We start from the raw sequence: 22,526 nt of genomic DNA, 5'->3' as shown, positions 1-22,526 counted from the left end.
CTTTTCCTGGATATCCACACTTTTGCAAATGTGCTGTTTTAAATGATGAATACAACACTTCATTATAAGTCCAACACAAAGACATTTTTTGTTTGCTTATTGTTTGTGAGCAAAATGACCATTGACAGAATGTACTTTTGCAGACTGTAAACTATTATGAGTCCAGTGTCAGTCCTTAGTTTATATTGCAAAGGACAATCATCCAGGTCTAAAACAATAGGGGGCAGTAGAGCAGAAGTAATGGATTTTTTTAAGTATTTGCCTAACTTGTAATACCATGCTTTAAAGCATGTAAACCATATAGATTCCTCCATACAGAACAGTTTCATTGCCATTTCATTAAATGAACTGCTGTTTCAGCTCCACTGACCACATTTTTATCTGAATTTATCACACTTTGACTTGACTTGGCCCCATTACAAAACATTACCTTTATTCTGCTTTAACTATTCTTTGTTAGAACAACTTGTGTGCTTATGGTCATTGTCTTGCTGCATGACCCACAATTTTGTGAGATTCAGCTCCCAGACCTGTGTCCTTAAAGTTTCCTACTGAATTTGCTGGAATAGTTCTGAATGTATTGTTCCATTAATAAAAAATATATATTTATATTCATCTGTCCACAAAACATGCTTCCAGTAGCTATGTGAGCTTTAGCAGACTGTACATTGGCAGCAATGTTATTTTTAAGTGCAAAATTCAAAGACCATTAAGAGTGAGATGTTCTTCTTAACTTTAACTTTACATTTAGCTAACAATATAAGTATATTAATGCTATAATGTCGATCTATCTTATGTCTTACATTATTAAACCACCTTAAACATGTTAAATGTGGAGAGAAACAGATAAAGGACTACAATCTGCAGCTAATAGAACTACATAGACCATACTACATAAACCAGCCATGTGTTTAACCACGTGGTGGCAGTGTGGGCGCGTGCTTGTCTCGCGTGCGTGTCTGCGCTGTTGTGCGCATGCGCGGCTGACGCTTGGCCGCGTGTTGAGCTGTACTGGGTCTTTTCCGGCGGTGAGGAGCGGAGCACGGCGCGCGGAGACATGGCGCTCTACAACTTTAAAAAGATCATGGTGGTCCCCACCGCCAAGGTACGAGCTGCCGGGCCCGAGCCCCGGCCCCGCGGGTTTATACGGGGGTTAATACAGCGCGAGCGGGGGGTGTTAGCGCTGGTCGGGCGCTCGAGGGTTATAGACACGTGCTGCCGTTGGTCCGGGCTAAGTTAAAGAGCTCGTGCTAACCGGACCTGCGGCCTTAGCAGCACCAGCACCACTAACTAACCTAAAGCTCCTATGACTGACCCACACTTCCAAAAATGTAATTTCTGTGTTTTATTTATATTAAAACCAAACATATTCAGTTTAGTAGCCTATATTAGCCGCACAGACCTAAACTAACCTGCCTAACACCATGTAAACTAGATTAACTAGCTATACACAGTAAATAGAAATAGTATAGCTAATGTATTCAGTGTGTTAACCTAGCTAGATATAGGTATAAACAGTCAGTGGTGATTTGAGCCCTGTGTTTTTGGAAATGTTCTGTACTAGTCCCTGAATTCTGGATTTAAAACCAGAGTACATTAAGTGACACCACACATAATTCACACAAAATATAGAAATAGCTTTATTTACCATAAAGACTTATTTTTCTGTTGAAAACACAGATAAAAAATAAAAATATTTACAGCTGTTACAGCTATAGAATATTGCTAGCCTGCTGGCTGTATGTATTTAAAATGTCACAGATGTGAAAATATAGACATATCTTTATCCTAAACATATTTCTTCTGTTAAAACTGATAAATTAAATTATATCTAACTATAGCTACTATAGATTTAGAACATCGGTAGCCCGATGTGATGCTTTTTTTTGTCAAAATAGATTTTGAGCCGTACCTATTGATAATGTTTTGTAATGGTTAAATTATAAACAGTGCAATGTTTGTGGAAATGTATTTTTACTTAACACATCAAGTTTAGTAGCCTATATTAGCCTCAAAGACCAAATGGTTAGTTATACAACTAACCTACCTAACACCATATAAAATAGGTTAATTAGCTATACACAATTAATATAAATAGTATAGCTAGTTAACTTATATCTTCGATGTTATAGATGAGATTGGTTGTTAGCGGTGTGAAACAACCAGTGGTGGTTTGAGCCCTATGTTTTGGGAATGTTCTGTACTAGTACTGGAATTCTGAATATATAACCTATGTACATTAAGTGATACCTCCTAAAATTTAAACAAAATATAGAAAATAGAATGTATTCATCTATAACTATAGAACATGGTTAGCCTGCTAGCTGTATGTATTTAATGTGTCAAGAGATGTGACCTTTTTTACCAGTATATATTTTGTTTTATAATAAAAGACTAGATAAACTAGTCAGGTAATATAAATAGCAAGCTAATATATTTAGTGTGTTAACCTAGCAAGATGTGCATTATCTACAGTAGTCATTTGTATGTGATGTACCTAAATGTAATCCCTTTTCTTCTGTTTATTTTGACAGGACTTCATAGATGTGACGCTGTCCAAAACACAACGTAAAACCCCCACTGTGATCCATAAACACTATCAGATCCACCGCATCCGTCATTTCTACATGCGCAAGGTCAAGTTCACCCAGCAGAACTACCACGACCGCCTGACGCAGATCCTCACTGACTTCCCAAAGCTGGATGTGAGTTAAAGCAGTTAAACATGGAAATTGCTATTGCATGTTGTTACAATACAATAGCTGTTACAATAGCTTTATTGTTTATAGAATATTTATTTTATTAATATATTGTCATTGTAAGACAATTGTGTGCAATCCATTTAAGAACCAATGAAATATAAATTATTAAGACCATTTGGACATCATTATTGGAGTACATATTTTTTAAATATCCTAAATAAATTAATTTGTCAACATATCGGCGCCTTCACGGCCATTTAGGAGCTTTCCTTTCTAAGATTAATATAGTCAGTACTGCTAATATCAGCAAATAGTATTAAGGTCGTGTACATACAGTATATTAGACTGTAAGTTGATGTAATTATTGTGGCTGGTCTATTTGTTTCTGTTCATCTGGAAGGTGTTACATTTGGTTTAAGTATTGTTTTTTTTTTCTCCCTGTCTTTTAGGATATCCACCCATTCTATGCTGATCTGATGAATGTGTTGTACGATAAGGACCATTACAAGCTGGCTCTGGGTCAGATCAACATTGCCAAGAACCTAATTGATAAGTAAGTATTCTAGTTCTAGTAAGAGGTCTAGTTAAAGAAAAGTCACTATTAAACATATATTACAAGTATGATTAATTTGCTTCTGATTTCCTTATCATCCGGGTGAAAACCTAATACGGCATCTGTGTAATATATATATATATATCTGTGTAATGTGTTTATTCCTTGTGTGTTAATGTAGCGTTGCTAAAGACTATGTGCGCCTGATGAAGTATGGCGACTCTTTATATCGCTGTAAGCAGCTGAAGAGAGCAGCACTCGGACGCATGTGTACCATCTTAAAGAGACAGAAACAGAGTCTGGAGTACCTGGAGCAAGGTAAACACTCACACAAAATGAAAGCAAAGCAAGCCATCTAATGTCCCTAACTTTACAGAGGATGAGTAATGATTTTTTTTTTCTTGTGCTTGTATATTATTAGTTCGTCAGCATCTCTCACGTCTGCCTACCATTGATCCAAACACCAGAACACTGTTGCTTTGTGGATACCCTAATGTCGGCAAATCCAGCTTCATCAACAAGGTGTGTGTGTGATAGAGAGGGAAATGAGAATGTTACGATTACATTTTTTATGGAACATTATTAAGTTCAAGGTATAATTTGTGGGGTGCGTGTATGTTTTGAAAAAAAAAAGTTGGACCCAGAAGATGTTAGATTGTAATTATTCTAATATTGGTCATTATTTATTAAGCTACACATACATAAGTGGCGTGAAACACAACATGCCAGACGTCTCTGCATGGAGTTGTAGAGGTTCCTAATGGAGTCCTGTAATAATCCATATCCACATGCAGCTAAAATATTCATACTCGGCTCCTAAAGATTGTACAGTTGGGAAAATCTGGAGTGTTGATGGGTGAATCCAGTAGCATCCTGCCCTTTATCAATCAGGGATAGGACTGCTGAAGCAACTGGCCATGGCATGTATATGTGTCTTTAAGGCAAGCTCAGAAGAATACAGGACATTGGAATAGCGCACTGCATGTGTGTTATAGAAAAGTAGGGCCTCTTGTTGCAGGACGTCATTGACATAACTTTGGGCAGTCAAAGTGCCTGTAATGAAGACAAAAAGTGATCTAGCATTGCACGAATTTGAACCCCAAACCATGACACCAGGCCTTCTGCCCTCTGTTATGTATGGCAATAAATCATTGATTGTGGCTCAGATCACTTTGCCTCCACACACTGATTTATTGGTCGCCTTTGTCCATGACAGTCAGGCATGATTAACAAGTTTCAGTCCTGTTGGTTGATTTCTTCTGGGTGCAAATATTTTGTTTGTGTGAAAGTAGAAGTAATGTTATTAGTAACCAGAGCTGAGACAGTTTGTGCAGTCTGTGTTGTAATAATCGAGGACTGTGTGCACACAGGTAACCCGTGCAGATGTGGAGGTACAGCCATATGCCTTCACTACTAAATCTCTGTTTGTGGGTCACATGGACTACAAGTATCTGCGCTGGCAGGTGAGTGTTATGTTGCTTCATTAAGCTTTAACTATGTATCTATAAAAGGCTGTAAGAAAATTCTAGTATGCTTATGATAGGGATATTAGATTCAGTTTAAAATGTTTTAAATATTAAGTAACAACAGCAAGCTAAGCTTCAGAATCCGTGTATCATTCGTTCATTTGATATTCAATTGAGAATCAAAATCGGAAAATTAAAAAACCAATTCGTTTTTTCGTTTTTGAATATAATACCAAAAAACGAATAACGGCTTGTATTTTGTATTTTTATTTGGTTATCCAAACAAAAATTGGAAATTTAAAAAACGGACCAGGAGCCGAATTTGATTTTGATTTTGAACTTGACCCATTTGTGTGCCCCGGAAGTTACTGATTTGTTTATTCTTGGTGGGTTTCTGTTGCGCGGGAGTTCACTGCAGTGTTATCTACACAGTCTGTATTGCTGTAGGCAGCATGGCCGGACTGGAACCACATTCTGGCCTAATTAAAGATCTTTTTGAAGGTGGTAAGACGCATGAAGAGATTTCGTGCACGTTGCAGCAAATGGGGATCCAGCGATGTTCTGCAATGAGTGTTAGAAGGTTCTGTGTTCAACACGACCTTAAGCGAAAAAGACATGTATCGAACACAGAATTGGAGAGGGCCGTTGAGGATGGAGAGTTTTATCTTGTTCAGAGGAACTAAACGCGTTGCAGTGAAAGAAGACGATATGACAACAGAAAAAATCGGCAGGATCTTTCAGGTGTTTGTCTAACGTTCCGTAGCTAAATGTCATATTTATTTAATGTTATTCTGTGAATTGCCGCCTACTAAATATGACATTTAGCTACGGAACGTTAGACAAACACCTGAAAGATCCTGCCGATTTTTTCTGTTGTCATATCGTCTTCTTTCACTGCAACGCGTTTAGTTCCTCTGAACAAGATAAAACTCTCCATCCTCAACTCCATCCAAAGCCTACAGCAATACAGACTGTGTAGATAACACTGCAGTGAACTCCCGCGCAACAGAAACCCACCAAGAATAAACAAATCAGTAACTTCCGGGGCACACAAATGGGTCAAGTTCAAAATCAAAATCAAATTCGGCTCCTGGTCCGTTTTTTAAATTTCCAATTTTTGTTTGGATAACCAAATAAAAATACAAAATACAAGCCGTTATTCGTTTTTTGGTATTATATTCAAAAACGAAAAAACGAAAAAACGAATTGGTTTTTTAATTTTCCGATTTTGATTCTCAATTGAATATCAAATGAACGAATGATACACGGATTCTTCAGGCCCCCTACACCTTCTTTTTGAGTGTAACCCTTAGGGGGTGAAATCCTCCCCCTAAGAATTGCGACAATCCTCAAGCACCCAACCTAGTTGCTGCTGGTTAACTAGATAACTTTAAGGCCTAATTGTATATCTTCAGAAAGGGGAGAGATAAAATTAATTAATATTGTCCGTTTCTTAATTTGTCTGTAAAGGGGAGCTGAAATTAGCTTTGATTTGCTTTGATTTTATTTTATTTTCTCGTTAAGCCTTAAATTTTGCAGCCCCTGCCGTCTGTTGCGCCTTTTAAGGTGGAGCGGGAAAGTTAGCTAGCTACTAAGACAAACTACTAGCAATCTTTTTATGAAGCATTTGGCCATAAAACATTAAAACTACACAATAAACTTTGGTAATACTGTGCTAATTCTCACTTTTAACAGGGAAAATATTTACATTTGTGTGTTTCTTATTAGCGATTCTCATACTCCTCAGTTTTAAGTGTTCCTCTGAAAAATCTCCGTATGAAGGCCTAACAAGCCCTATCCCTTCCCCTAACCTACCCCCCAGCCTAACAAGAATCTGGACACTCCTAATGCTCGGCATGCACACGCAAAACAGAGGGCTAGGGGTAAGTGGTAGGGCAAAGGGGTGAAATAGGATTAGGCCATAGTATTAGTAGTGGTGCACCCTACCCAGCACATTTGAGAGGATTGCCTGCTTTAACACAGTAACTGCATATTGCTAAAAAGGGTTGTAAATGAGCTGATTAGTTGAACCATGTGTGTTGGGAGATAGGAAAGCTGTACATTTGCAGGGCAGAAGGAGTGTCAGGACCATCTATGGATGTGTTCATTTGTGCTTGATGTGTACAGCTGTAACATTTAAGTAAATCGAGTGTTATATAGTAAAAATGGATAATGGATAAAACAGGTGCCGAGTTCTTAGTGGACCTTGGATTTAGTTCAGAGGAGGGTCTAAATGCTTGTCTTGACCGTCTGCAGGTGGTGGACACCCCAGGTATCTTGGACCACCCTCTGGAAGAGCGGAACACGATTGAGATGCAGGCGATCACAGCGCTTGCTCACCTGCGGGCTGCTGTGCTGTACGTGATGGACCCCTCTGAGCAGTGTGGACACACCCTCTCACAGCAGTTCGAACTGTTCAGCAACATCAGACCCCTGTTCGCTAATAAGGTCAGTTTTTTTTCTTTCTTTTTCTGACTCTCTGACACACACCACTCTCTGAATGTTAGATTATTAATCTGTGTTTGTGTGTGTGTTCTGCAGCCCCTGATTATAGTTGCCAATAAGTGTGATGTGAAGAAGATAAGTGAGCTGTCAGAAGAGAATCAGGTGAGTTTTCTGTTCTGTTACACAAAGGAATCCTATAGGATTTAAATATTTTGGGGGAGTAAAACCTGATTTAATTGTTCTTCAGTTTGTGTGAATCATATCTGTTGTGTTGTAGTTGAGCACATGACAGTGGGTGAGGAGCCTGGTGGATCATTGATTAGCAGTTTTAGTAACTGTTAGCATTGGTTATGTTCTGTATCCTTAAGGGATAGTTATTGTAATGTTAAGAAACTAGATAGAAGCTTCAGTAAAAGTAAAGCAGAGTGGTGGATCTGTGAGGTTTCTCTCCTCTTTAGCATGTATTGAATTAATTAGTGGTGTGAGAAAAACTGTCTAGATTCCCAAAGCAGAGAATATGTATAGGTTATGTGCACAGATTGGAGTTTGTTTTGTTTCTGGGAATGGGACAGTATATTGTAATAAAAGGCATCAGTGTGAATTCTGTGAATATTCCTGCAGAGCCACATTATAAAACAGGTGCCTACACTAAAACACGGTGATGTGAGAGGGTCTTCTCAGGAAATGCTAGGACCCCAAACTCTCCATAATGCATGATTTAAAAAAAATTATTGTTCTGTGCAGTTACACGTTCTCACTACATAGGTCTCTAAACTCCCCAAGTATATGGACCATCTCTTAAATCTGATCCCTTTACACTCAATTTTGAATCTGAAATTGAAATCTGAAAGCCATAATTGTAAAGTATGTGTAATGATGTGTGTGTGCGTGTGTGTGTGTGTGTGTGTCTCTGTGTAGAAACTCTTTACAGATATCTTGGCTGAGGGAATTCCAGTGATTGAGACCAGCACTCTGACAGAAGAGGGAGTCATGCAGGTTAAAACAGAGGTAAGAATACTTACTGTGTGTGAGTAATATGGGACATATAGAAGTATTTTTAAAAAAAATGAGCCCAAAGTGGCACAATACCTATTTTGAAAGTGTAATGGATGAGCTTCGTTTTAGTTTACAGACAAACAAAACTTAATATGTTTTTTTTTTTTTTAAAGGTACAGTACCATTACAGTATTGCATTATCAGTAATGTAAAAAATTAAGAAGTTCCACTAAGAGCAAAATGAGAGTATTTCTTTCAGTTAATGCATGTAGTCAAACAACTGCTTCAAAAAAAAAGTTGAAACTCAAAAATCTTTTAGGATTTAAAAGAGGCGGGTGCAGGACACAAATCCAAGGATATTAGTGAACTGGAGCCTGTGGTCCCCCCCCCCCCCCCCCCCTCTCCTCCCTTCGGCTATATTTACGTAAACCATGGAGGAGGGCTCATCTTCTTGCACCACCTTAAAGCCCTTCTTTACTGAAGCAATGTGTGGTGGTTCTTACTCACAAATAATAATTTGAAAGCTTTACATTTTGCTAATAAATATAATGTACATTTATAGTTGTATTGAACAAATAGATGCTTAGATTATAAGCAGTTAAACATAAAGTTTTGATTTTAGATAAAAATGAATATAAATACTGAGCGTGTTGATGTTTTCCAGGCATGTGATAAGCTGCTGGCTCACCGCGTGGACTCAAAGATGAAGGGGAAGAAAGTCCATGATGTCCTGAACAGACTTCACCTCGCTGTGCCAGCCAAGAGAGATCAAAAGGTATAAATACTCAGACTAACATCGTCTGATCAGGTCCCAGAGTGTGATTTTGTATGACGAGGCACATGCATGGTCTAGAGCTCAGATTCTCAGAGATTTCTCACCACTTACCTTGCGTTGGGTCGGGTCAGGCTCAAGAAAATGGTCTGCGATGTAGGCGTCTGTTTTTTAATGCTATTTTTATTTTATATAAATCTATGGTGTGATGATCACAATATAGCAAGGTTATAAATCAAACTTTTTTTTTTTTTTTCCTCCTCAAGTTGTGTTAGAATTACGCAACTCTGGGGCTCATGCACATGTGAGCGCCTTCACTTTCTGCATTTGACTGGCAGAGCTGTGTTCTTAAACATTTTTCTTAAATAATAGGTCTATGCTTCTTCAGTGTTGCAAAGTTAACATCATTCTAAACAGATTCTTCGCTCATTTAGACAGCCTGAAAATGTTTTTAAAAAGCTCAGTTTTAGCGCTCTATTACTAAAAAAAAAATGTCTGTTTTAATTTGGGCTCGGGCTCATAATAACAGTTAATGGGGCAGGTCGGGTTGGGCTCGTGCCGGGATGGGCCGGCTCATTTTTTTGGGCCCGATCTAACACTAGCATGATCAAATCTGGTCATTACACACTCCTTATCAAACGTTTATTCAGGTATTTGAATTAAAGTATTTACAATGCTTCTATATCCTAAATAATTTAAATATAAAATAAAACTCACTGATGTTAATGGCCTCTCCTTACTAAGTAAACACAACAGGAAATATTGAGTTCAGACAAAGTTAAGTAATAAAAAACAAGTATTGGTAATGTAATCATTGTTGCAGTAACATCATTTTCTTGACATGCCTACTACTGTTGAACCTCTTGAAAGCTGAAAGATCCATTGTAGATCAATTGGGGTTTCTTTGGACTGTGCCGGTACCTATAGGCATGAACCAGTTATTTTCCTATTTTAATAACCAGTTATTATCCTATTTTGTGGCCTGTATTTGTTGTTCACGTTTTATTTAATTTGACTAAAACATGGAGTTTTATTACTGACTTTAGATTATGTTTGTTTGTTTAGGAAAGACCTCCATTTATTCCAGAGGGGGCGCTGCTTCGCAGGAAGGCAATGGAGGTTGATGTTCCCAAACGTAAACTGGAGAAAGACCTGGAGTTGGAACTTGGAGACGATTACACGCTTGACCTACAGAGTAAGTGTAATGTACACACTCGCACAGTGCTAGACAGTACTTACACAATCCCAGACAGTAATTACACAATCTTAACACTTGATCACAAGATATGAAAAACAATTTATATTAACAGAATATAACAGAACCACAACTCTTTTACAGTTAACTTAAAAATTAAATGTGCAAGTAAGTCTTTTCTGCATCTAATTCCTCATGTTGTTTTTGTAGAATACTGGGACTTGATGAATGCTGATGAGAAGACTGACAAGATTCCTGAGATTTGGGAAGGACACAACATCGCTGACTACATTGATCCTGAGATAATGAAGGTGAGAAATGACAACAGATGACCAAATTCTTAAATGCTGCGTTAACACTGAAGGTAAAAGTGGCCCAAATTCATTTTTTTCACCAAATCAGATGTTTATTTTAGGCTAGAAATATGTTTATTGTGCTCTCTATCTTACATTTGTCTGAACCGTTTACGTTCAGTGACAGGCATTCATAAAAGAGCAACAATTCATGTGAAGTTTAGGTTTCATCACAGCATCACATGAGCTAGCAGGGAGTTCCAGTGACTACAGCTGTGCTTATTACTGAGAACAGTCCAGCTCACTGTAAAAAGGGCATATTATTCAGCCACTCCCACCATTTGATTTGCGTTTGGTGTATTTAGACTTTTTATTTTTTAAGCTTTTTTTAATGTTTCTGCTGTAGGTGCATCAAATATTTCAGGTTTCTTATCTGGTAAAACCGCCAGTGAAAGCCATACTCACAACTATTGTCCATTTTCCCTTCTTTGAATTCCTTGTTCACCCATTTTTCTTAACATAACATTCACATATCTGCTCTGGCTGTTTGAATGTGTATCAGATTTCGATACCACATATGTAAGTGGCTGAAATCAGAATTAAACTGTCATTCAGTGTGTTTTTTGCAGTTCACACTGCCACACAAACAGCATGTCTGTTATATCTATGTTGAAAGTTCGGATTTGGGCCAATTTTGCCTGCTGTGTAAACAACTGCCAAAGATACTGTCTGTGAACCATCACTAAATCTTTACAACTGTCTTTAAATGTTTGTAACAATACTAATTTTCTCCGTACAGAGACTGTCTGAGCTGGAGAAGGAGGAGGAGCTCCGGGAGCAGGCAGGGGAGTATGACTCTGATGAAGAAAGTGAAGACGAGGAGATGCAGGAAATCCGTAAGCTGGCCAGTCAGATTCGAGAGAAGAGGAAGCTGAAAATCTTGGAGTCGAAAGAAAAAGATGTGCATGGGCCGAGGTTACCTCGAACTGCCAGGAAGGTCAGTGGGCTCATTCCAGTTTGTGTAGAACACTGTTTTGTTAGGGCAGCAGTTAGTAACTTCAGGGACACCCAGTTCAAAAACAGCTAACTATCACTTAGCTACTGGGAGTAAAAGTGTTGTGAGGGTTTATCTCTTGTTATCTTTAAATCAGGTTAGTTTCTAGTTTATTTTTGTTTTTGTAATTGGTTCACAATTTTTATGGTCGTAATAATTTTAGATGTCCAGATGCAGCAATTACAGTTTCTCACTCAAAGCTCACCCTTCCAATATTTAAGCCACAGTTGCCCCTTATAATGAGTGAAAAATCGACTATTCGTAATTTGCATAATTTAAAAAAATATATAGGAAAATTGCTAAATTAATGTGTTTATTTTAGCAGCATTTAATGCTTATTGATGGCATAAAACAAATACGTCAAATGTTATTTTAACATGGATATTTTAACATGGAACATAAAGGAACACCATAAAACTTAAATAAAAAATATATCTTCCTTGTGCAGTCAATAAAAAACTCAGCATCAACATGAGAAAGGTGTAAGATGGATTATGTAGGGTTATGGTTTTCACGGCAAGTGAAAAAAATCCTCTCCCTCTGGTACTGGTGACTGGAATAGCCAGATACACTTTGCAAACTTTGGCAAGACAAGGGAATCTGTCCTTGTTGGACGCCTTCTTAACCTTCTGCCTGCAGCTCCCCATGGTGGCAAATAGTGGAAGCACATGGTGCACATTGTCCTTAAGTTACTGTTAGTTGAAGCAAAGTCAGTTCAGAATTGGTCCTGAAGGTTTTTTTATCTGCATGTTGTGTGATGTTCACTGATTGTGGTAATTGATTGATTTTTACTCTGTGCAGGTGGAGAGGGCAACCCTGGAGAAGGAAATGGGAGACCTCGGTTTAGACATGGGTGATAAAGATGATGTAAGAACACTACACTCTGTCTCCTCGTTCTGTTTGGGCTGTTTGTAATGGTTGTGGTTTAATTCCTGATCATTTCTCTCTGCAGAGCCACTATGTTCAGCAGGGGAGGTCACGCTCTCTCGTCAGAAAGAGAAAGAGGGAAGCATCGGCTCCGCCCACTTCACGCACACGCAGTCAGAGTGCCTCAAGACCACCGCGTGACAAGTCTGGAATCAGAGATGCTAAGGTACTGCTCACATCTCTACTAAGACAAAAGATTTAACTTGATTCAGGCTTAAAATAATCAAATCTGAGACATTACTCCTTTCTTCAAGTGTTAATGCTTTTATAGACATGATATTTGTACAGTTTACTTCAGTGTTTTTTTAAGGTGATTTTAATTTAGATTTAGTCCTTGGTCTATTAGGTAAAATTTGTAATAGTTTCTTACATTTTAGTTATTTATTTATTAGTTCGCATCAACTTTTTTAGTCAAATAAAAAGCATGTTATGTACTTTAAAAGTTTTACTGTTTTAGATTTGTGATATTAATTTAAGATAATTGATTGCAAAGATTTACGAAAACAATAGCCTTTCAGTTTTGTTACATTTAAATGATGCTAACATTAAAATATATTAAAGCATTTATACTAATATTACTGGTTTCATTACCCTAGACTTTCATTAATTAATAACTATATTTCTGTTATAACTCATTCAGTCCAGTAATACCAGTTTGTGGCCAATATTACCCCTAAACTCCTTAGCTAATGATCATGGATGGCACAGATCCCTGGTAGACATTAAACAGCGTAAAAAAAAAAAACCAAAGACTTTTCAATCCAGCTAACCCAAGTAACAGAGCTATGTTACGTGCATAACCTGCCTCCAGAAATGTGAAATGTGAAGCTTACATTTTAAAATGTTTTGATGACGAGACGTATGCCTCATTAGGTTCGACTTATAGTTATCCATGGTAACGCAGTTTAAATAAATCAAGTTTATTCCAGTGAGAGGGAGAGTCGAGCTCTGTATCTCTTGATTATAGTCTCTACCAACTATCTATGGATATTTTGAAGTAAACAACAAAGCACTTTTGTAAGTCGCTCTGGATAAGGGCGCCTCCAAAGTACTTGATATGTAAATGTAGACCCACTGTGTGAATTAGCTGTTCAGGGAATGCTATGTTCTGATCACTGGTCAATAATAACATTTATTACAAATAAATTCCCCATTCGTCTTCCACATTTTATTTATTTTTTTTATTCATTGAAGAAAAGTGAAATGTATGTATCAAGTTTTATTTGGTTGTCGTCTTGTTTTTGTCATGGAAAATAGGTTTTCAACAAATATTTTTCATTCTAGTTTTTTGTTAACAAAATTAACAGTGGTTTTCTTAATGTCAGTAAATGAATTTAGATTGTGTTTAACTGATCTTCACCATATGCATTTTTTTCAGGTGTTCAAAACACATGTTTGATTTATACAAATTTTTAGACATTGATTTTAAGAAATTGAAGCCCAGTTTAAATCCCAGGAATAGAATTTATAATCAGTGTTTGTAAAATGTTTAAAATAAACAGAACTATTATTAGGTCACAAAATACGCTATTCATTCTTTAATTGTCTCTCTCTGTTGGGCTTTTTCTTCCCCTTTCCAGATGATGAAGAAATCGAAGACGATGATGAAGAACTCCCAGAAGGGAATGAACAGGCAGGGCAAGAAGGGCGAGGCAGACAGACACGTGTTCAACCTGAAACCCAAACATCTTCTCGCAGGAAAGAGGAAATCTGGCAGCACCAGCCGCAGATGAGCACACAGACGGGTGTCTGTCTGTACTGCTGCCTTTACACATGTACCGTAACGTGTACTTAACTCTGAGACATTTCTTCAACAGTCATGAGAGTGTGATGAGAGGAAAGAAATAGAAAATCATAAATTCTCTTTCAATATTGTTATATCCTCAAAAATCCAGCCCCCAAAAATTGGTGGATGTTTGATGATAAAATGTCAGATTTATGGTGTGTATTGAAAATACATCATATATGGATTTCTGTAATGTTAACTGTGCCATCTTTTCTGAGTCTAAACCAGTGAACATGCTAATGTCTATTGACTGATGTCCTGTGATGATTGGATGGCATTGAAATAAATAAATAACAACCAACAAACCACATCTGCTTCAATAACATGTATGTGTAAATGTTGACTCTGCATTAGATTTGATATTTAAAGCTGCACACTCAGCTGTGTTTATTTGGACCTGAGTGTACAGGTGGGTTTAATAAGTTGTATTCACGGAACGGTGACCTAAAGGAGAACTCTGGTGTAAAATAAATTTGAAGTGTACTGAAACATGATGACTAGCATGAACTTTTGTCAAATATCCCACCTCTGTTCACCCCCAGCATTCCAAAATACAGCGCTTTCAGTCGATGCTCCCAACAGATTTACAATGCTAGTGATGGGGGCAAAGAGTCACCCATGCAAAGGAATGGCTCATTTTTACACCAGTAACAAACTCAGACGAGCTCCACACTTCATTGGTAGAATTCTGAGGGCCCTGACATTTTAAACAAGGCTCTGAGTACTATATTAGTCTACAGGTAGTTATTTTAAAACACTCGTTTATTTCACAATAAGTGGGGATTGGGGAACAGATTGCAAAATGAATAATGAACACCAGTCCACAACTAATGCAAGTATTCACAAGATTATCAGCTGTAGTTTGGTTTGTGCTTGTCAGTCGACTTACTGTGACTTAATTTTCAAGATAGCAGCAAGTATGGAGATACTTTCAGCTTGTTAATGGTGTAAAAACTGTGGTTTCTTTGCATGGGCAACACTATGCCCCTATCACTAGCATTGTAAGCCTGTTGCATTAGCATTAGCTAAAAAGCATTGTGTTTTGGAACGCTGGAGGTGAAGGGAGGTGTGTTTTTTGAGAAAAGTCCATGCTTGTTATGTTTCACTACAGCCCAAGTCCATTTCACACCAGATTTCTCCATTAAATCAAGCATGTCTTACAGAAACACATATTCAAAACATTGAGCCCAAGTCAAAATCTGTTTGAGAGATCCATCTTTGTGAAATACTACACCCTGGATGTGCCAAAGGGCCATGATACTCCAACCACCATGTTTTACAGATTATTGTATTATAGGTTGGTATGCTTTGTCTCAATTCGTTGTTACAGCAAGGACTCGTAGACTAATGTAAACAAGGTTTTCAGTGGCATTTAGCAGCTGTACTTGCTTTATGCTATTGTGTCCGTAAATGTTAATAGCAGTACAGGTGCTGGTCAACGAATTAGAATAATTTGAAATAGTGCAATCATGAAATTCTTTGAATGCATTTTTTGTGCAGAAAGCAAATCAGGTGTTCACCGCACCTGTCCTACTCGTTAGACTAATCACAGAACTCGTTACCTGGAAAAAAAATTGCTCAGCTGAGCTTTCCAAAAGGCCCATTTAGGCCATTTAACTGTGACACTGTTGTTTTATTGAATTAGAATAATGGAAAAACCGTTTCAATGAATTAGAATAATTTTTATTATAATTACAATCATCACTTTCTCAGTATTTTGTGGCTGCCCCCTTGGCTTGTATGACTGCCTGAAGTCTCCGCAGCATCGCTTTGACCAGCTTGTCGCAAGTTTCCGCACTCACAGCTTCCCAGGCAGTGGCGATGTTCTGCTTCAGTTGGTCCAGCGTAGTAGGCTTTCTGTCGCGAATTTTCCGCTTGACGATGGCCCAAAGGTTTTCAATGACATTGAGGTCAGGCGAGTTGGCCGGCCATGCCAAAACTTCAAGCTGTTTTTTAGTGAACCAATCTTTGGTCGACTTTGCCGCATGAGCCGGTGCAAGATCCTGTTGAAATATGAAGTCTTCTTCGCCGAACTGTTCCTCAACAGTCGGAATCAGGAACGTTTCCAGAACATCTTGATATACGGCAGCATTGACAGTCTTCTTGAGGAAGCAGAGTTTCCCTACAGCTCGAGCGGACATGCATCCCCAGACCATAACGCTCTGGGGAAACTTGACGGATCTTTTCACGCACTCGTGGTTGTAGGTTTCGCCACCACGACGCCAGACACGAGGACCTTGGTCACCGAAGGAGATGCAGAAGCGTGATTCGTCACTGAAGACCACTTTCTGCCAGTCTTCAGCAGTCCACTCGCCGTGTTCTTTGGCCCACTTCAGCCGTTTCTCCATTTGTTTCTTGTTCAGCATCGGTTTTACTGCTGGAACGCGAGATTTGAAGCCGAGTTCGCGCAGACGACGGTAAGTGGTTGATCTGGAGACGTCAGCGCCGGTCTGCTTGTTCCACAAGTCGGTGAGCTCGGAAGTGGACTTGAACCGGTTGCTGACTGCGATCTTTCTCAGCTGCTTGTTGTCGCGAGCAGAAGTTTTCGGACGCCGGAACAGTTGGTGCGCTTGCTGCAGTTTTTCTTGAGAGCTTTGCAGACGGAAGACTGGCTGATGCCGAGCTGCTCAGCAATTTTAGTTTGGGTCAAGCCTTGTTGGCGAAGGGCTTGAATTTGAGCCACTATTCCGGTTGAGAGGTTGCGCTGCTTACCCATGATTGATTTTACAACTTAGAAATTCTACTCAACCCTGACTTTATACTGCACAGTGAACACTCTTCACAGAAAACAAAAATTCATTTATTCTAATTCAATGAAACAGTTTCTCCATTATTCTAATTCAATAAAACAACAGTGTCACAGTTAAATGGCCTAAATGGGCCTTTTGGAAAGCTCAGCTGAGCAAATTTTTTTCCAGGTAACGAGTTCTGTGATTAGTCTAACGAGTAGGACAGGTGCGGTGAACACCTGATTTGCTTTCTGCACAAAAAATGCATTCAAAGAATTTCATGATTGCACTATTTCAAATTATTCTAATTCGTTGACCAGCACCTGTATACTTGTGAATAAATAAGCGACGTAATTCTCTTGAGTACTAAAAGTAAATCATAAAACCAAACTTTTCAGTAGAGTTTACTTTAAACCAAGTGAGATTTTACTCAGTGAATTATCTTCAAAAGTCTTCATACAACACAATTGGAAAATAGACACAAGTCCTATACCTATCACTAGAAAAAATAAATATAAAAAGCCCAACACAAGAACTGTTTTATTGAAATGGCATTACTTATTAAACTTATAAAGGTTTGTTTAAAACGTGTGGCCCAAACAAGAGTTAATCACTAAAGAAAAGCTACAACACAAGTAGCCTGGATAAATCTCAACATTAACACTGCAAAATATCAGGGAATCGTTTCAAATACAACTCGTTTTTTTCCATTAGCAATAATTCAGATCTGGTGTATACATTCAACTTATTCCAAGTATTAACAGTCAGTGTAGTCAGTCATTGAGTGTGTTCACATGAGCGCCATAATCTGATTACTGCAAAACAGAATTAATTAATTTTTACAGCAATCTGTTCAACGCATTTTAAGGAACTTGGGTAATTCGATAATAGGAACCTTCTAAATTTGAATGAATCCGAATTTACAAACAGCCAATAAACTCAGAATAAGATATAACATAACATGAACAACAATAGTTGCTCTATAAACAGCCAGGAGCCAGAAGATGGCAATTATTTACATCCTTAAAGTGTTTTGTCTCCATCTGGCAAGTGCTGTGATAAACAGCGCTCACTTATTTCCACTACCATGGTCTGCGACATCCCAGAATACTAAGAGTTAAGAGTTCAAATGCACTGAAAAATACTATTACTGAGCTAAAATCCATCTCTATCATAATTTGCAGGCCTAAAATATTAGACATCAGAGTATTCTGTTTATGACTATTTTAATACTCTGATAATAATAGCAGTAATCCGATTATGAACAGTGCAATGTAAACACACTCGTCATTACCAGCTGGGAATTCATAAAGACCAATTCTTCATTTCTCCTTACACACAGCTCACACCTAACAGCTACAGTTAAACACAGACACCTTAGGTCATGTTTCAAATCTGATTCACTTCCATTTTTCCCACTTTGACTGAACTGGTTTACTCTAAATTTAGTCAATTTAATGTGTGAATTTAGTGTGTATTAGCATGTTTTTGATTGTAAAACAATAGTTATGAAAAACCATGGTACACTATCTCCCAAAATTAGGCACGCCCCTCACATTTTTGCATTTGTATATTTTATATGTCTTTTTAAGGGACAATACTATAGAAGTAAAACTTGGATATAACTTACTGCAGTTAGCGTACAGCTTGTGCAACAGTATAGATTTACTGTGCTTTGCGAATAACTCAACACAGCCATTCATGTCTTGAGACTTATTTAATGTCTCAAGTGTGATATTTTGGAGGAGGGGGTGTTTGGGGTAGAGCAGAGTGGCCATACACAAAATACAGCAGGTACAATTTAGATGTTTTTTTTTAGATGTAAATGTTTTTGTAAGGTGAAGGGTCCTCTGTGATTTTATTACCGGAACTACCATGTATTTTTTTTTTCTCAGACATCCTCTGAAAAAAAATTACAGGCTGAATTATCTACTATTTTTCGCTGAAATCTGTGGTCCTCCAGTAATTTTAGTCCCGTCTAGAAACACATCTCTGAGTTTCGTCACCTCGGGTTTAATAAAATAGCTATTTGTCCACTGCTATGCACTGTAATTATACCTTGGGCACACATTTCCACAGAGATCCATGTAAACACAACAGCGAGTGGAAATGGAGGAGCTACTGAACGTGATGTCATGTGACCGAGAAAGCAAAAAAAAAAACGTACTGGCCCTCCTGTTTTTTCAATTAAAAGCCGGAAGCAAGAGTTTTATCACTGAGTAGAGGTGTAAAAGTGTATTTTTCACAGACGTCTCCCTGAGAAACTAATCCTGTCTGGATAGGGCTTTACAGTGCGGAAAACACGGTAAATTACAGAAAATCTAAACTGCTACACAAAACAAGCTGTACGCTAACTGTTGTTAATATTCCAGTTTCATTTCTATAGTGTTGCCCATGAAAAGATCATTAATAATAATAAAATATATGCAGAAATGTGAACAGTGTACTTTTATTTGTTGCTACTGTATGTGTATATGTTAGTGTAGTCCCTAATCAGTTATTAAATATTAGCATGTGAGTTTTGCATGGTATCCTCAGGGTGGTGTTTCTTGGTGTGTATCCGCAGGTACTGTTTCCCAGCGAAGCGTTTTCCACAGTGTGTACACTCGTACGGTCTCTCCCCGGTGTGAACAGTCTGGTGGGCGGTGAGGTGGCCAGACTGGGTGAAGCGTTTTCCGCACTGCTCGCAGCGGTACGGCCGCTCGCCGGTGTGTATCCGCATGTGTGTGTCCAGGCTCTGCGCTGTGGTAAAGCTCTTTCCACAGATTGAGCAGATAAAATGTCTCTTACCACCGACGGAAAGTCCACCACCTCTTAGGGAGCCACGCCCACCGAATAGTCCGAGTCCGGCCACGTTGCCGAGGGCCACCAAATGCTGCGCGGCGTAGAGAGGGGACCCGTGAGCCGTTAGCGTGTCTGTGCTAATTCCAGCAGAGATGTGAGAGTGAGGAAGCGTGTTGTGCATGGGGTGGTGTGAACTCCAGTCCAAAGAAAGGTCCAGATCAGCATCACACAGCATGGGCTCCCTCTTCACACTCATCTTATCTGATAACGGACGCCCGTGACCCGCAGCGTCAGCATGCGCATCAGCCAGCGGGTGCATGTCTGCATGTGTGCTAAAGGAACATAGAGGCTCGTCTGAGGCTGTGAGGTCCACACTGGAGTGCTGAGACTCTTCAGTGTGTGAACGTGTGTCTGCCAGTGTGTTTGGGTGAGGGTGAGGGTTTGGGGAGTGTGTGTCAGCCAGTGTGTGTACGTGAGCGTCACTGTTAGTGCAGTGTGTGTCCGATGGGCCGTCCTGCGCCGAGAGTTCGATCACATCTTCATCACCAGAACTAGATGTGAGCATGGCTACTCCCTCGCTGCAGTCTTCATCATCCTCGTCGTCATCTATGGAAAAGCAAAAACACGTGCATTACAGATATATGGATGAAAAGATGCATCTGGATCCTTTTTTTTTTTACGATGAGAAGCTGGAATAAAAAAACAAGCTGAAACAAAATAAGATCAACTATAGCATTTTTAAAATGTAAGACATAGAAAGTTCAGATAATTGTGTGAAAATGTAAGGAGTAGAAGGAAACATCAGCTGAAAAGTAATTACTTCATTAAATGATATGCAATGTGATGTATGGCAAAAATAAATCTCAATAAAAAAGAAAAATGCACATTTGCATCATTTATATCAAGTTTGATCACTGGCTTTTGGTGAAATCTGTAGAAGCCACCCTGTTAGGAATAATAAAAACATCCTTAAAAAAAACTTAATTTTCTCAATGTCCAAAGAAAAACGTATCATTTGCTGATTTTTAGTTTATAGCATCATTTCAACACAGCATCTGTCCATCATACTTCATTGCAACCAACACACATACCAAAGCAACCACCTAGCAACACTGTATCAACAACTTAGCAACCACTAAACATCATTCCATGACCTGGGATACCTTAGGGTTTGTTGTGAGTCACGTTAGCCGCACAACCATACTGTGGTTCGTTTATTTCTTTTATAACTTCCCTTTCTAGTTTCCCTTTGTAGCCAGTAAAAATAAAAGTATTGGACACTTTTTTTATGCACGACCTGCAGCATCTTTCATATTGATATGTGTTTTAGTTGAGGGGGGCAAATTCTTATAAAAGTACCAAGTGGGCTTCAGGATGAAACTGTTTTAATACCTCAGGTCAAAACAATATTTTTTTATTATTACAGTAGGAGGGGGCGTGGCCACAGAGCACTCACCGTCTCGTGCCTCCTGACCTTCTTCTTTCACTTGCACAGAAACGGGTCCTCGCTGTTCTGACTCACGTGACTGTAAACCAAACAAACGTTATATCCAGAAACTGAATATTATATACATTATAATACATCGTATATAATAAATTACAGTATACATGATGATATATGAGTAATATAATTGTTATAGTTATCGTTATTATTACTGTTGTTTTTATTATTGTTATTATTATACAGTATGGGTGGTCTCACCAAGGCGCGGCGAATGAAGGGGGGCTCTCTGCTCCCGCGGGTTTTCCGGCTCGCGGCGGCAGCAGCGGCGACGGCTACAGCCTCGCACACCAGCCCGTCGCCCCGGCTCTCGCGGGAGGGCAGCCGCTCGTCCCCGAACCCGCGCGCCGCCACGATGGACTCGATAAGCTGCAGTTTCCGCCGCAGCTCCTCGTTCTCCTTCTGGTGGCGGGAAATCTCCGTGTGCAGGATCGCGTACCCGTCATCCACGAGCTCGCAGATCTCCGCCACCGCCGCGCGGGTCAGGGTCTCCATGATGGTCGCGAGCTGCGAGTGAAACGCCCGGTAGTTCGCCATGCTCGCGCACTCCGCCGAGAGCCGCGGGTCCGCGCGACTCGGGCCGATCTCCACGAGAACCGGGGAGATACGTGGGATATCAGAGCGCGGGTTTATCAGCGGAGCGGCGCTTATACTGCCCGGACTCAACCCCGCTTCTCCGTGCGATGCCGAATCGTGTAGAGCTGTTGACTAACTGTCGTTTCCGGGTTCTGGTCCAGGCGATAATAGAATAAAAGTCGTAGTAAAATTAGAATATCAATAAAACTTATTTTATTTCAGTAAAACTCATATTATTTAGATGTATTACACACAACGCGATATATTTTAAGCGTTAATTTATTTTATTGTTGATGATTATGGCTTACAGACAATGGAAAACCAAAAATCAGTGTCTCAGGAAATTAGAATATAGATTTCATTTTACAGGATTTTACAGGATTTGGTACACCGCCCAAGTCCTGTAAAATGAAATCTGCAGCTCCATTAAGTTGTCATCAGAGGAAAACATGAAGTGCTGTAAGATTTTGCGGGAAAACACTGCACTCACTTTAGACTTGATAGTAAAACACAGTGGATCAACACCAGCAGATGACATGTCTCTCCAAACCATCACTTAAACTAATCAAGCTGTATTACAAAATGGCTTTTTGTATAAATGAATTTGTATGTTTGTAATACAAACGGACATAACAACACAAAAAAAACTTGGCAGAGCTTTTACGTAGTATCTGTATGTAACTAGTATTTTCTGAATAAAGAACAATATTGTTTCTAATAAAACAAATCTTGATCTCCGACGTCAGA

General features: G+C 39.0%; 2 protein-coding genes across 2 annotated transcripts; one reads left to right on the top strand and one right to left on the bottom strand.

The window, feature by feature from the left end:
- Window positions 1–962: 962 nt before the first annotated feature.
- Window positions 963–14,497, top strand: gtpbp4 (GTP binding protein 4). Its single transcript, XM_007237641.4, has 16 exons — window positions 963–1,105; window positions 2,535–2,705; window positions 3,152–3,255; window positions 3,437–3,573; window positions 3,677–3,777; window positions 4,626–4,718; window positions 6,978–7,169; window positions 7,263–7,328; window positions 8,085–8,174; window positions 8,827–8,937; window positions 10,000–10,129; window positions 10,340–10,440; window positions 11,222–11,419; window positions 12,278–12,343; window positions 12,429–12,569; window positions 13,984–14,497. Exons 1-16 carry the CDS (start codon window positions 1,058–1,060, stop codon window positions 14,134–14,136), a joined length of 1,902 nt encoding a protein of 633 aa, XP_007237703.3. The 5' UTR covers window positions 963–1,057; the 3' UTR covers window positions 14,137–14,497.
- Window positions 14,498–17,632: 3,135 nt separating this feature from the next.
- LOC103029657 (zinc finger and SCAN domain-containing protein 20-like) lies at window positions 17,633–22,069 on the bottom strand. The gene is made up of 3 exons (XM_007237639.4): window positions 21,405–22,069; window positions 21,159–21,228; window positions 17,633–20,308 (listed from the first exon to the last, which is right to left on the bottom strand). The coding sequence occupies exons 1-3, from the start codon at window positions 21,738–21,740 to the stop codon at window positions 19,419–19,421; spliced, it is 1,296 nt and encodes a 431-aa protein (XP_007237701.3). The 5' UTR covers window positions 21,741–22,069; the 3' UTR covers window positions 17,633–19,418.
- Window positions 22,070–22,526: the final 457 nt, after the last annotated feature.

Source organism: Astyanax mexicanus, chromosome 4 (genome assembly GCF_023375975.1).
Source record: "Astyanax mexicanus isolate ESR-SI-001 chromosome 4, AstMex3_surface, whole genome shotgun sequence".
Lineage (NCBI taxonomy): Eukaryota > Metazoa > Chordata > Actinopteri > Characiformes > Acestrorhamphidae > Astyanax > Astyanax mexicanus.
The sequence above is the reverse complement of the archived record's forward strand: the minus strand, read 5'-3'. Positions and strand labels throughout refer to the sequence as shown.

What these genes read in the sequence shown, in the direction of transcription:
- LOC103029657 (XM_007237639.4), bottom strand. Translation starts at nt 21,740, where the DNA reads ATGGCGAACTACCGGGCGTTTCACTCGCAGCTCGCGACCATCATGGAG. An exon ending in CCTTCATTCGCCGCGCCTTG is followed by an intron (nt 21,229 to 21,404) that starts GTGAGACCACCC and finishes TTTGGTTTACAG; the next exon opens with TCACGTGAGTCAGAACAGCG. An exon ending in AGGTCAGGAGGCACGAGACG is followed by an intron (nt 20,309 to 21,158) that starts GTGAGTGCTCTG and finishes GCTTTTCCATAG; the next exon opens with ATGACGACGAGGATGATGAA.
- gtpbp4 (XM_007237641.4), top strand. Translation starts at nt 1,058, where the DNA reads ATGGCGCTCTACAACTTTAAAAAGATCATGGTGGTCCCCACCGCCAAG. An exon ending in TACCTCGAACTGCCAGGAAG is followed by an intron (nt 11,420 to 12,277) that starts GTCAGTGGGCTC and finishes TACTCTGTGCAG; the next exon opens with GTGGAGAGGGCAACCCTGGA. An exon ending in CTGGAATCAGAGATGCTAAG is followed by an intron (nt 12,570 to 13,983) that starts GTACTGCTCACA and finishes TCCCCTTTCCAG; the next exon opens with ATGATGAAGAAATCGAAGAC.